The 15,082-nt window shown below is 46.0% G+C and overlaps 1 protein-coding gene across 1 annotated transcript in view; it reads left to right on the forward strand.

The window, feature by feature from the left end:
* Nucleotides 1-15,082, forward strand: part of LOC142216500 (aldehyde oxidase-like) — a 115,067-nt gene that overhangs the window by 16,483 nt on the left and 83,502 nt on the right. Inside the window, exons 2-3 of the mRNA XM_075284373.1 lie at nucleotides 409-466; nucleotides 4,751-4,847. Coding sequence (XP_075140474.1) covers nucleotides 409-466; nucleotides 4,751-4,847 — 155 coding nt within the window. The remainder of the gene's footprint in view (nucleotides 1-408; nucleotides 467-4,750; nucleotides 4,848-15,082) is intronic.

Genomic DNA, 15,082 nt, shown 5'->3' on the forward strand with positions numbered 1-15,082 from the left:
GGACCCCATTATAGTCTATGGGGTCCGTGCGTTCTTTATTCCGTTCGGGGGAGGGGGGGGGTGTCCTCATGCGGATTCCCCGAATGGAATATCATAAACAGATGTGAACGAGGCGTAAGGCTTTTTAGTCCACTGCACCTGGAATATGCCTGGTTTGATGTCGGCACATTGTCTGGTGAGCTGTTTATCACTGTAGGGATTGTGTGATCTCACATCTCTAGGCTTGCACAATACTAGCTCTGCCAATGGATGTTGAATATCTGTATGTTTGATTCAGAACTGTATGTTGTCCCCTTGTGTATTGCACATAATGCTTTAGTGATCTTTCCTGTGCTGAAATGATATTTTTTACTATTGTAACTTTTTTATGTATTGATGCAACTTCCTCATTATTTTTTTACTCTACAGATAATCGAGGAGAAGGCAGATCCAGAGCAAATGCTGCTACCGTACCTCAGAAGAAAATGTATCCTTTTATATACAGTATTTATTTAAAAAAAGGGAGTTTGTCAATATGTTAATATAATATTATTATTACTTTTATTTTTGTTGCTTCCACCATTGTGTTCCTGCATTAGGAAACATTGAACATTTGATCTACTCAAGTGACTGCAGGCACAAGTTGTGATTTAAGTGCTAGACATTCTTCTTACAGAATACCCTGCAGGAATAGGGGACACATGGTGGTTCAGTGGCTAGCACTGCAGCCTTGCAGCGCTGGAGCCCTGGTGTTCAAATCCCACCAAGGGCAAAAAACCATCTGCAAGGAGTTTGTATGTTCTCCCTGTGTTTGCATGGATTTCCATCCCATATTCCAAAAAGACATACCGATAGGGAAAAAATGTACATTGTGAGCTCTATGTGGGGCTCACAATCTACATTTAAAAAAAAAAAAAAAAAAGAAGAAGAATACCCTGCAGGAATGTAAGGGGCAAATCCCTCTCCTAGGAAGTTGGTAATGCTATAATATTAATGCTTAAAGGGATTTTACAGGCTAAAAGTATTGATTACCTATCATAAAGATAGGTCCCAAATGTCAAATCTGTGGGGATCTAAAATCCGCCATCCCTACTGATCAGCCATTCTCAGCTGATACACAAAAAATAGAGCAGGAAGCAGACAGCGCTGTTCACTGTGTAGTGGAGGAAGTGACTCACTGCATCTGAGCTCCCACTCAGCTATACAAATGAATAGGAGCTGATCTGCAGTACCTGGTCTGGTCACTACATGGAGCACAGCGCAGTCTGCTTTCTGCTCCGCTCTCTATGTATCAGCTGCTGAGAACAATTGATCGGTGGGGATGTCAGGTGTCATCTGACTATAATCTGATATCAATATCCTGTCCTTAGGATCAATATTTTTAGCCCATTTTTCTTTTTGGATTTATACTGCATAAATGTAAGATAATGAATATATTTAGAAAAATATGGGGGAGTCTAACAGCAGTTTTGGCCCTGCAATAGCCTGGAGACCTGGAAATCTATTTGAGCATACATTTGTGCATGGTTTCATTGTCAATATCGTTGAAAGAGCAGTTTTAACCCAGTGTGTGCCACTATGGCAAGTGCCTCAAAAGCAGTCCCTAAAAGTGAAATGTTGTCGTCACTCTGCACAACCCCTCCTTTCTGCTCTTACTGCGACTCTACCATTCACAAAGACCGCTACAACCATCACTTAAAACTAGAGGGCAAAGATTTCCCAGCAGCTTAAAGGAGTATTCCCACGTCGCATACACACCAGTCTTCACTGCTGTAAAATCTTCTTTCTTCCTGGTTTCTTGCATCATTTGGTGGGTGGGGTTTCATATGCAACCTGCCGTTTAGCTCCGCACCAGTTGAAAGAGCAGTTTTAACCCAGTGTGTGCCACTATGGCAAGTGCCTCAAAAGCAGTCCCTAAAAGTGAAATGTTGTCGTCACTCTGCACAACCCCTCCTTTCTGCTCTTACTGCGACTCTACCATTCACAAAGACCGCTACAACCATCACTTAAAACTAGAGGGCAAAGATTTCCCAGCAGCTTAAAGGAGTATTCCCACGTCGCATACACACCAGTCTTCACTGCTGTAAAATCTTCTTTCTTCCTGGTTTCTTGCATCATTTGGTGGGTGGGGTTTCATATGCAACCTGCCGTTTAGCTCCGCACCAAAATTAGTGTGTAGCTCCGCCCACCACATAGCGTGATCCTATGGGGCGGCTGAAGGGCCTGTGATGTCATCAACGGTCCTCAAACAACACTATATGCACAATATTGGACTATGAAGTACAGGCAGGAGCAACTCCATTCTGTGTTACATACAGAGACTGCCTCTCTCTGCCATAATAAACACAATTGAATTAGCTAGCCTGATAACTGGGAGAACAGAAGAAGAGTTCAGAAATGAAAGCAGCTCCTCTCCTCTATCTGATAGCAGGAAGCTAGGTCACGTGGTGCAGACATAGGAATAGCTAGATACACAGGCTCGCTCCCTGCACTTAGCCCCTCCTCCCTCCCCCCTGAGAGCAGGCAGATACATCACTTTACTCATGAGCCGCTAAGTGAAGGGCTGTGTCAGCAATGAATTGAATAAAGTAAGATAAAGACAAACAAAGCAGTTTTGCTGAAGCAATGTATTAAGGAAAAGTCTTACATCCACATTAACAAGCAGTATAGATAGGATCCTTGTGATGGGACAACCCCTTTAATGCTCAGAGCCAAAAGCACTTCAGTATTAGGGATCACCACAGATGTGTTAACACAGACCTCCAGATCTTCTAGCCAGCGCGTTTAAGAAGTTATTGTGTGTCAAAACTGCTGACAGACTCCCTTTAAGATTCCACTGAAATGAATGTCACGTAATGCACTTTGTATAACCAGAACAATTCCCAGAGCAGTTCTGAAAAAGATATAAATGAAAATAGTTCTGTCTCACATACAGTATGAAGAAGGTCGTAATTATTTTGAGCCTTTTTCATTTCTATTTCAAGAGTTCCCAAAGGCGGCCATAGCACATGACTTCCTAATGTTATTACATATTATTTAATTTTCTCATTCAGCTGACTTCCTGTGGTCAGAAGCCGTACAGCTGGCACTATAGTAGTGTATGGTAGTTCAGTACAATCCTCTTCTGTTTTATTCAGACAATTATATTTACTAACTTATATAAGTGAATTCTTAAGATTAGTGGTCACAGTAGTATTACAGCACTACAGAATGCTACACATCTACATGGAATCAAGAAAAGGACATGGCAGGATTGTGAGCAAGGTTTTGTCGTTTAGCATATGAAGGATTTACATGCTGTTACTTACATCCAGTCTATAAAAATCAGTCCATGGTCATGTGATACATAGTTTGAAAACAGCAAGGCATTGATATAGAAAGTATATCAAAAAATTGTAGGACTTTTCATTACACAAAAATAACATTTGTGTGAAACTGGACTAACCCTTAAAGTCATGCTGAAGGGATTTTTTTCCTAGAGAGTAAGGGCTGGTTCACACTATCGTATGTATTCCGTCTGGGGAGAGTCCGCATGGAGACCCCCCCCCCCGCCGGACAGATTACAATCGCAATTGCAAGCAGTGTGCTGTCAAAGCGCACAGACCCCATAGACTATAATGAGGTTTGTGTGCTTGCCGTGCACTGCCCGCACAAATCATTTGTGTGGGTAGTGCGCAGCAAGCACACGGACCCCACATTACAGTCTATGTGTTCCATGAGCTTTGCAATTGCGATTGTATTCTGTCCGGGTGCTCTCCAAGTGGACTCACCCTGGACATAATACATACGCTAGTGTGAACCAGGGGTAATACCTGACTTACACCATTTCTCTACACCAAACCAAAATTTTGCATGGCCCTGTTACTCAAAGAAGGGAGGGGGAAAAGAGAGCATGATAGAGTAGTGTGGAACATAGCAGTTTGGAGCAATGGAGCCGCCCTCAGTGCTCCTGACTGCTGATTCTTCATATTGTGAAATAAATTAATATTTTGACACCAAAAAGGCGTTCCATTCAGGTGAATCTGACCTGACTCACTGCATTGCTGGTTTTATATGCTTCATCCTGGTGAAAAATCCCTTTAAGGCTAAGGCTCCAAGGTATGTCCTGCAGCAATAAAGTACAGCGGGAAAAACTGCAGCGACACTGCATCGCAGTTCTTTCCGCAGCACTTTAAACAGAAAGTTCGAAGATTTTTCCTGTGTGGACTTTCTGTTACAATTATACCTATGGGGAAACGTTTCCGTAGGTATAATTGACATGCTGTGATTTCTAAAACCGTGCCAGTTTTTGAAAACGCGCCATCTCCACGCGGCGGCTTTACCACAAAGTGGGCATGGGATTCGCTAGAATCCCATATCCACTTTGCTCTCACTATAAAACACTGCGATTTTTCCCACAGTGTTTCTGCCGTGGGCAAATTGCGGCGTTTCTTTCTCGTGGGACCCTGGTCTAAAGGAGATCTGTCATAGCTTAGCAGATTGATTGTTTTGTGGGAAAAGGTTTAAGAAATAGATTTAAGAAAATTTGTATATTCATGTAATCACCTGCTCTTTATATAGACTTAGGAGTCTAGTGGGCGGTCCTTCTCACTGATTGGTAGGGACAGTCATGCATGGAAGGCTGTGATTCATTGTCTGGACCTCCCACTGGACTCCTATGCCCAGAATAAGTAGAATTTTAAGTGAAAAATTACATTTTTGGAAAAAAATAATAATAATTTATTGATGTGCAAAATTTATTGGAATTTACTCCTTAACAATGTTTTTCCAGTGAATCTGACAGGCACCAAATATGGTTGTGGTGAAGGAGGCTGTGGATCCTGTACTGTGATGGTATCTCACATCCATCCTGTTTCCAAGAAGATCCTGTATCCAGTTTAGTACTGCATGAAGAATACAATACATCACATCATACAGATTTAGCAAATCCCTTCATACTACAGTAAGGCACCTAGTGGTGGCATTGTGAAAAACATGGTTAGTAGTAGAGATGAGCGAACACTAAAATGTTCGAGGTTCGAAATTCGATTCGAACAGCCGCTCAATGTTCGTGTGTTCGAACGGGTTTCGAACCCCATTATAGTCTATGGGGAACAGATACTCGTTAAGGGGGAAACCCAAATCCGTGTCTGGAGGGTCACCAAGTCCACTATGACACCCCAGGAAATGATGCCAACACCTCTGGAATGACACTGGGACAGCAGGGGAAGCATGTCTGGGGGCATCTAACACACCAAAGACCCTCTATTACCCCAACATCACAGCCTAACAACTACACACTTTACACACTCAATACCACCTCTCTGACAGTAGGAAAACACCTTGAAACATGTGTATTTGGCACTTGCAGTGAGGAGAGCTTGTCACCAGCAGTGAATTTGGCCCTTGTAGTAAGTTGAGGTTGGCACCAACATTTGTTTTGAAAATCAGGGTGGATTGAGCCTCTAACCAGCAGAGTTTGGGCAAATTCATGGTGGAGGGAGCCTCTAAACACCCCAGTTTGGGCAAATTCATGGTGGAGGGAGCCTCTAAAAACCCCAGTTTGGACCAATTCATGGTGGAGGGAGCCTCTAACCAGCCCAGTGTGGGCAAATTCATGGTGGAGGGAGCCTCTAAAAAACCCAGTTTGGACCAATTCATGGTGGAGGGAGCCTCTAACCAGCCCAGTTTGGGCAAATTCATGGTGGAGGGAGCCTCTAAAAAACCCAGTTTGGACCAATTCATGGTGGAGGGAGCCTCTAACCAGCCCAGTTTGGGCAAATTCATGGTGGAGGGAGCCTCTAAAAAACCCAGTTTGGACCAATTCATGGTGGAGGGAGCCTCTAACCAGCCCAGTTTGGGCAAATTCATGGTGGAGGGAGCCTCTAAACAGCCCAGTTTGGGCAAATTCATGGTGGAGGGAGCCTCTAAACAGCCCAGTTTGGGCAAATTCATGGTGGAGGGAGCCTCTAACCAGCCCAGTTTGGACCAATTAATGGTGGAGGGAGCCTCTAACCAGCCCAGTTTGGGCAAATTCATGGTGGAGGGAGCCTCTAAACAGCCCAGTTTGGACCAATTCATGGTGGAGGGAGCCTCTAAAAAACCCAGTTTGGACCAATTCATGGTGGAGGGAGCCTCTAAACAGCCCAGTTTGGGCAAATTCATGGTGGAGGGAGCCTCTAACCAGCCCAGTTTGGACCAATTCATGGTGGAGGGAGCCTCTAACCAGCCCAGTTTGGGCAAATTCATGGTGGAGGGAGCCTCTAACCAGCCCAGTTTGGACCAATTAATGGTGGAGGGAGCCGCTAAACAGCCCAGTTTGGACCAATTCATGGTGGAGGGAGCCTCTAAAAACCCCAGTTTGGACCAATTCATGGTGGAGGGAGCCTCTAAAAAACCCAGTTTGGACCAATTCATGGTGGAGGGAGCCTCTAACCAGCCCAGTTTGGACCAATTAATGGTGGAGGGAGCCTCTAAACAGCCAAGTTTGGACCAATTCATGGTGGAGGGAGCCTCTAAAAACCCCAGTTTGGACCAATTCATGGTGGAGGGAGCCTCTAACCAGCCCAGTTTGGGCAAATTCATGGTGGAGGGAGCCTCTAAACAGCCCAGTTTGGGCAAATTCATGGTGGAGGGAGCCTCTAACCAGCCCAGTTTGGACCAATTAATGGTGGAGGGAGCCGCTAAACAGCCCAGTTTGGACCAATTCATGGTGGAGGGAGCCTCTAAAAACCCCAGTTTGGACCAATTCATGGTGGAGGGAGCCTCTAAACAGCCCAGTTTGGGCAAATTCATGGTGGAGGGAGCCTCTAACCAGCCCAGTTTGGACCAATTAATGGTGGAGGGAGCCGCTAAACAGCCCAGTTTGGACCAATTCATGGTGGAGGGAGCCTCTAAAAACCCCAGTTTGGACCAATTCATGGTGGAGGGAGCCTCTAACCACCCCAGTTTGGACCAATTCATGGTGGAGGGAGCCTCTAAACAGCCAAGTTTGGACCAATTCATGGTGGAGGGAGCCTCTAAAAACCCCAGTTTGGACCAATTCATGGTGGAGGGAGCCTCTAACCAGCCCAGTTTGGGCAAATTCATGGTGGAGGGAGCCTCTAACCAGCCCAGTTTGGGCAAATTCATGGTGGAGGGAGCCTCTAAACAGCCCAGTTTGGGCAAATTCATGGTGGAGGGAGCCTCTAACCAGCCCAGTTTGGACCAATTAATGGTGGAGGGAGCCGCTAAACAGCCCAGTTTGGACCAATTCATGGTGGAGGGAGCCTCTAAAAACCCCAGTTTGGACCAATTCATGGTGGAGGGAGCCTCTAAAAATCCCAGTTTGAACCAATTCATGGTGGAGGGAGCCTCTAACCAGCCCAGTTTGGACCAATTAATGGTGGAGGGAGCCTCTAAAAACCCCAGTTTGGACCAATTCATGGTGGAGGGAGCCTCTAACCAGCCCAGTTTGGGCAAATTCATGGTGGAGGGAGCCTCTAAACAGCCCAGTTTGGGCAAATTCATGGTGGAGGGAGCCTCTAACCAGCCCAGTTTGGACCAATTAATGGTGGAGGGAGCCGCTAAACAGCCCAGTTTGGACCAATTCATGGTGGAGGGAGCCTCTAAAAACCCCAGTTTGGACCAATTCATGGTGGAGGGAGCCTCTAAACAGCCCAGTTTGGGCAAATTCATGGTGGAGGGAGCCTCTAACCAGCAGAGTTGGTGGAAATCAGGGTGGAGGGAGCCTCTAACCAGCAGAGTTGGGGGAAATCAGGGTGGAGGGAGCCTAGTATTAGCAGAATTGTGCAACGCTTATGGTGGATGAGTATGAGGATGCGGAGGAATTGGAGAGGTTGAGTACAGACATGGAGTTTCATGTTGGGGTGCTTTACACAGGTGGGCACAAAAATGACGGCTCTACCCAGTGGTGGTTCATTTTTATCAAAGTGAGCCGGTCGGCACTCTCAGCTGACAGACGGGTGCGCTTGTCAGTGATGATGCCACCGGCTGCACTGAACACCCTCTCAGATAGGACGCTGGCGGCAGGACAGGACAGCACCTCCAAGGCATATAGGGCAAGTTCAAGCCACAGGTCCAACTTCGACACCCAATACGTGTAGGGCGCAGATGGGTCGGAGAGGACAGGGCTGTGGTCGGAAAGGTATTCCCGCAACATGCGCCTATACTTCTCACGCCTGGTGACACTAGGACCCTCCGTGGCGGCACTTTGGCGAGGGGGTGCCATCAAGGTGTCCCAGACCTTAGACAGTGTGCCCCTCGTTTGTGTGGACCGGTGAGAACTTGGTTGCCTACTGGAGGAACTGCCCTCCCTGCCGCCAACGTCACATGCTGGAAACATCTCCATCATATTCTGCACCAATTGCCTGTGGCAAGCATTGATGCGATTGGCCCTCCCCTCTACCGGAATAAAAGACGAGATGTTGTTTTTATACCGGGGGTCAAGGATAGCAAAGATCCAGTACTGGTTGTCCTCCATGATTTTGACAATACGCTTGTCGGTTGTAAAGCACCCCAACATGAACTCAGCCATGTCTGCCACAGTGTTAGTTGGCATGACTCCTCTGGCCCCACCGGAAAGTTCAATCTCCATTTCCTCCTCATCCTCCATGTCTACCCATCCGCGCTGCAACAATGGGACGATTCGAAGTTGCCCGGAAGGCTCCTGTATCACCATCACATCATCGGACAACTCTTCTTCCTCCTCCTCCTCCTCCTCCTCCTCCTCCATTAAACGCAGTGAAGCGGACAGATGTGTGGACCTACTCTCCAGCTGTGACGGATCGGATGCTATCCCTAACTCCTCTGTGTGATCTGAGTTATCCCTGATGTCAATCAGGGATTCTCTCAGAACACACAAGAGCGGGATTGTAAGGCTCACCATCGCATCCTCAGAGCTCACCCTCCTTGTGGACTCCTCAAAGACCCGTAGGATGTCACAAAGGTCTCTCATCCATGGCCACTCATGGATGTGAAACTGAGGCAGCTGACTTTGTGGCACCCTAGGGTTTTGTAGCTGGTATTCCATCAAAGGTCTCTGCTGCTCAACCACTCTATTCAACATCTGAAACGTTGAGTTCCAGCGTGTGGGGACGTCGCACAAAAGCCGGTGTTGTGGCACATGCAGGCGTTGCTGGAGAGATTTTAAGCTAGCAGCGGCTACTGTCGACTTGCGAAAGTGGGCGCACATGCGCCGCACTTTCACCAGTAGCTCTGGAACATTGGGGTAGCTCTTTAGGAAACGTTGCACCACTAGGTTGAAGACGTGGGCCAGGCATGGAACATGTTGGAGTCCGGCAAGCTCCAGAGCTGCTACCAGGTTCCGGCCGTTATCACAAACGACCATGCCTGGGCCCAGGTGCAGCGGCTCAAACCATATTGCCGTCTCATCGAGGAGGGCATCCCTCACCTCGGAGGCAGTGTGCTGTCTGTCCCCCAAGCTGATCAGCTTCAGCACAGCCTGCTGACGTCTACCAACGCCAGTGCTGCAACGTTTCCAACTCGTAGCTGGGGTCAATCTAACAGCGGAGGAGGAGGCGGTGGCGGAGGAGGAGGCGGTAGAGGAGGAGGAGGAGGGGGGTGTTCTTCTCGTGTCCCTGCCAGGAATGTTAGGCGGGGAGACGAGGTACACCGGGCCAGTTTGGGAAGCAGTCCCAGCCTCAACTACATTCACCCAGTGTGCCGTGAAATGTAGCGTCCCTGTCCGCATGCACTTGTCCACGCGTCGGTGGTCAAGTGGACCTTTGTGCAAAGCGCGGAACTAAGGGCCCGCCTGATGTTGAGTGACACGTGCTGGTGCAAGGCGGGGACGGCACACCGGAAGAAGTAGTGACGGCTAGGGACGGCATAGCGAGGTGCCGCAGTTGCCATCAGGTCCAGGAAGGCGGGAGTTTCAACAAGCCGGAACGCCAACATCTCCTGGGCCAGCAGTTTAGCGATGTTGGCGTTCAAGGCTTGCGCGTGTGGGTGGTTAGCAGTGTATTTCTGCCGCCGCTCCAATGTCTGAGAGATGGTGGGTTGTTGTAAAGAAACGCCTGATGGTGCCTTTGATGGTGCAGGAGAAGGAGATAAGACAGGACCAGGGGAGGATGAGGTAGAAGTCAACAAAGTGGCGGAGGCAGATGAAGTGGTGTCCTGGCTCGTCCTCTGGAGTGCATCGCCAGCACAGTCAGCAGTGGCAGTGGCAGAGGCAGAGGCAGTGGCAGAGGCAGTGGCAGTGGCGTGAACGGCAGGCGGCCTTTGTCCTGCCGTTGCTGCCTGCCACTGATTCCAGTGCTTGGATTCCAAATGACGGCGCATTGAAGTGGTGGACAGGTTGCTCTTCTCAGAGCCCCTAATCAATTTCGAGAGGCAAATTGTGCAGACAACACTATATCTGTCCTCGGCGCATTCCTTGAAAAAACTCCACACCTTCGAGAAACGTGCCCTCGAGGTGGGAGTTTTTCGGGGCTGGGTACGAACTGGAACATCTTGGGAGATTCCGGGTGTGGCCTGGCTTCGCCTAAGCTGCTGACCTCTGCCTCTGCCTCTAGCTACCCTTTTTGGTGCTGCACCTGCCTCAACATCCACACTACTTTCCCCGCTTGACATCCCCCCTGTCCAGGTCGGGTCAGTGTCCTCATCATCCACCACTTCCTCTTCCAACTCCTGTCTCATCTCCTCCTCCCGCACAATGCGCCGGTCAACTGGATGCCCTGACGGCAACTGCGTCACATCATCGTCGATGAGGGTGGGTTGCTGGTCATCCACCACCAAATCGAACGGAGATGGAGGAGACTCTAGTGTTTGAGCATCTGGACACAGATGCTCCTCTGTTAGGTTCGTGGAATCGTGACGTGGAGAGGCAGGTTGAGGGACAATGAAAGGAGCGGAGAACAGCTCTGGGGAGCAGGGACAGTTTGGGTTATTGTTCTGTAAAGCTTCGGAATTTTGGGAGGAAGGAAGACAAGACTGTTGGGTAATAGGAGGAGAGGAGGCAGAGTCTGACTGGCTGCTGGACAATGTGCTGTAAGCGTTCTCTGACAGCCATTGCAAGACCTGTTCCTGGTTCTCGGGCCTACTAAGGTTTGTACCCTGCAGTTTAGTTAATGTGGCAAGCAACCCTGGCACTGTGGAGTGGCGCAATGCTTGCTGCCCCACAGGAGTAGGCATGGGACGCCCTGTGGCTTCACTGCTACCTTGCTCCCCAGAACCATTCCCCCGACCTCGCCCACGGCCTCGTCCACGTCCCTTTCCGGGAGCCTTGCGCATTTTGAATTCCTAGTTAGAAATTGGCACTGTATACCAGTAGTAAAAATTGTGGGTGCACGTAACCCCAATATATTCTTTGAATTACCAGTCAGAAACTGGCACTATATGGCAGTAGCAAGAAATGAGGGTATTTGTATTCCCAATATATTCTTTGAATTCCCAGTCAGACAATGGCACTGTATACCAGTAGTAAAAATTGTGGGTGCACGTAACCCCAATATATTCTTTGAATTACCAGTCAGAAACTGGCACTATATGGCAGTAGCAAGAAATGAGGGTATTTGTATTCCCAATATATTCTTTGAATTCCCAGTCAGACAATGGCACTGTATACCAGTAGTAAAAATTGTGGGTGCACGTAACCCCAATATATTCTTTGAATTCCCAGTCAGACACTGGCACTATATGGCAGTAGCAAGAAATGAGGGTATTTGTATTCCCAATATATTCTTTGAATTCCCAGTCAGACAATGGCACTGTATACCAGTAGTAAAAATTGTGGGTGCACGTAACCCCAATATATTCTTTGAATTCCCAGTCAGACACTGGCACTATATGGCAGTAGCAAGAAATGAGGGTATTTGTATTCCCAATATATTCTTTGAATTCCCAGTCAGACAATGGCACTGTATACCAGTAGTAAAAATTGTGGGTGCACGTAACCCCAATATATTCTTTGAATTCCCAGTCAGACACTGGCACTATATGGCAGTAGCAAGAAATGAGGGTATTTGTATTCCCAATATATTCTTTGAATTCCCAGTCAGACAATGGCACTGTATACCAGTAGTAAAAATTGTGGGTGCACGTAACCCCAATATATTCTTTGAATTACCAGTCAGAAACTGGCACTATATGGCAGTAGCAAGAAATGAGGGTATTTGTATTCCCAATATATTCTTTGAATTCCCAGTCAGACAATGGCACTGTATACCAGTAGTAAAAATTGTGGGTGCACGTAACCCCAATATATTCTTTGAATTCCCAGTCAGACACTGGCACTATATGGCAGTAGCAAGAAATGAGGGTATTTGTATTCCCAATATATTCTTTGAATTCCCAGTCAGACAATGGCACTGTATACCAGTAGTAAAAATTGTGGGTGCACGTAACCCCAATATATTCTTTGAATTACCAGTCAGAAACTGGCACTATATGGCAGTAGCAAGAAATGAGGGTATTTGTATTCCCAATATATTCTTTGAATTCCCAGTCAGACAATGGCACTGTATACCAGTAGTAAAAATTGTGGGTGCACGTAACCCCAATATATTCTTTGAATTCCCAGTCAGACACTGGCACTATATGGCAGTAGCAAGAAATGAGGGTATTTGTATTCCCAATATATTCTTTGAATTCCCAGTCAGACAATGGCACTGTATACCAGTAGTAAAAATTGTGGGTGCACGTAACCCCAATATATTCTTTGAATTACCAGTCAGAAACTGGCACTATATGGCAGTAGCAAGAAATGAGGGTATTTGTATTCCCAATATATTCTTTGAATTCCCAGTCAGACAATGGCACTGTATACCAGTAGTAAAAATTGTGGGTGCACGTAACCCCAATATATTCTTTGAATTCCCAGTCAGACACTGGCACTATATGGCAGTAGCAAGAAATGAGGGTATTTGTATTCCCAATATATTCTTTGAATTCCCAGTCAGACAATGGCACTGTATACCAGTAGTAAAAATTGTGGGTGCACGTAACCCCAATATATTCTTTGAATTACCAGTCAGAAACTGGCACTATATGGCAGTAGCAAGAAATGAGGGTATTTGTATTCCCAATATATTCTTTGAATTCCCAGTCAGACAATGGCACTGTATACCAGTAGTAAAAATTGTGGGTGCACGTAACCCCAATATATTCTTTGAATTCCCAGTCAGACACTGGCACTATATGGCAGTAGCAAGAAATGAGGGTATTTGTATTCCCAATATATTCTTTGAATTCCCAGTCAGACAATGGCACTGTATACCAGTAGTAAAAATTGTGGGTGCACGTAACCCCAATATATTCTTTGAATTCCCAGTCAGACACTGGCACTATATGGCAGTAGCAAGAAATGAGGGTATTTGTATTCCCAATATATTCTTTGAATTCCCAGTCAGACAATGGCACTGTATACCAGTAGTAAAAATTGTGGGTGCACGTAACCCCAATATATTCTTTGAATTCCCAGTCAGACACTGGCACTATATGGCAGTAGCAAGAAATGAGGGTATTTGTATTCCCAATATATTCTTTGAATTCCCAGTCAGACAATGGCACTGTATACCAGTAGTAAAAATTGTGGGTGCACGTAACCCCAATATATTCTTTGAATTCCCAGTCAGACACTGGCACTATATGGCAGTAGCAAGAAATGAGGGTATTTGTATTCCCAATATATTCTTTGAATTCCCAGTCAGACAATGGCACTGTATACCAGTAGTAAAAATTGTGGGTGCACGTAACCCCAATATATTCTTTGAATTCCCAGTCAGACACTGGCACTATATGGCAGTAGCAAGAAATGAGGGTATTTGTATTCCCAATATATTCTTTGAATTCCCAGTCAGACAATGGCACTGTATACCAGTAGTAAAAATTGTGGGTGCACGTAACCCCAATATATTCTTTGAATTCCCAGTCAGACACTGGCACTATATGGCAGTAGCAAGAAATGAGGGTATTTGTATTCCCAATATATTCTTTGAATTCCCAGTCAGACAATGGCACTGTATACCAGTAGTAAAAATTGTGGGTGCACGTAACCCCAATATATTCTTTGAATTACCAGTCAGAAACTGGCACTATATGGCAGTAGCAAGAAATGAGGGTATTTGTATTCCCAATATATTCTTTGAATTCCCAGTCAGACAATGGCACTGTATACCAGTAGTAAAAATTGTGGGTGCACGTAACCACAATATATTCTTTGAATTACCAGTCAGAAACTGGCACTATATGGCAGTAGCAAGAAATGAGGGTATTTATAACCCCAATATATTCTTTGAATTCCCAGTCAGACAATGGCACTGTATACCAGTAGTAAAAATTGTGGGTGCACGTAACCCCAATATATTCTTTGAATTACCAGTCAGAAACTGGCACTATATGGCAGTAGCAAGAAATGAGGGTATTTGTATTCCCAATATATTCTTTGAATTCCCAGTCAGACAATGGCACTATATACCAGTAGTAAAAATTGTGGGTGCACGTAACCCCAATATATTCTTTGAATTCCCAGTCAGACACTGGCACTATATGGCAGTAGCAAGAAATGAGGGTATTTGTATTCCCAATATATTCTTTGAATTCCCAGTCAGACAATGGCACTGTATACCAGTAGTAAAAATTGTGGGTGCACGTAACCCCAATATATTCTTTGAATTACCAGTCAGACACTGGCACTATATGGCAGTAGCAAGAAATGAGGGTATTTGTATTCCCAATATATTCTTTGAATTCCCAGTCAGACAATGGCACTGTATACCAGTAGTAAAAATTGTGGGTGCACGTAACCCCAATATATTCTTTGAATTCCCAGTCAGACACTGGCACTATATGGCAGTAGCAAGAAATGAGGGTATTTGTATTCCCAATATATTCTTTGAATTCCCAGTCAGACAATGGCACTGTATACCAGTAGTAAAAATTGTGGGTGCACGTAACCCCAATATATTCTTTGAATTCCCAGTCAGACACTGGCACTATATGGCAGTAGCAAGAAATGAGGGTATTTGTATTCCCAATATATTCTTTGAATTCCCAGTCAGACAATGGCACTGTATACCAGTAGTAAAAATTGTGGGTGCACGTAACCCCAATATATTCTTTGAATTCCCAGTCAGACACTGGCACTATATGGCAGTAGCAAGAA

The sequence above is a fragment of the Leptodactylus fuscus genome, chromosome 8 (genome assembly GCF_031893055.1).
Source record: "Leptodactylus fuscus isolate aLepFus1 chromosome 8, aLepFus1.hap2, whole genome shotgun sequence".
In the NCBI taxonomy this organism is placed as follows: domain Eukaryota; kingdom Metazoa; phylum Chordata; class Amphibia; order Anura; family Leptodactylidae; genus Leptodactylus; species Leptodactylus fuscus.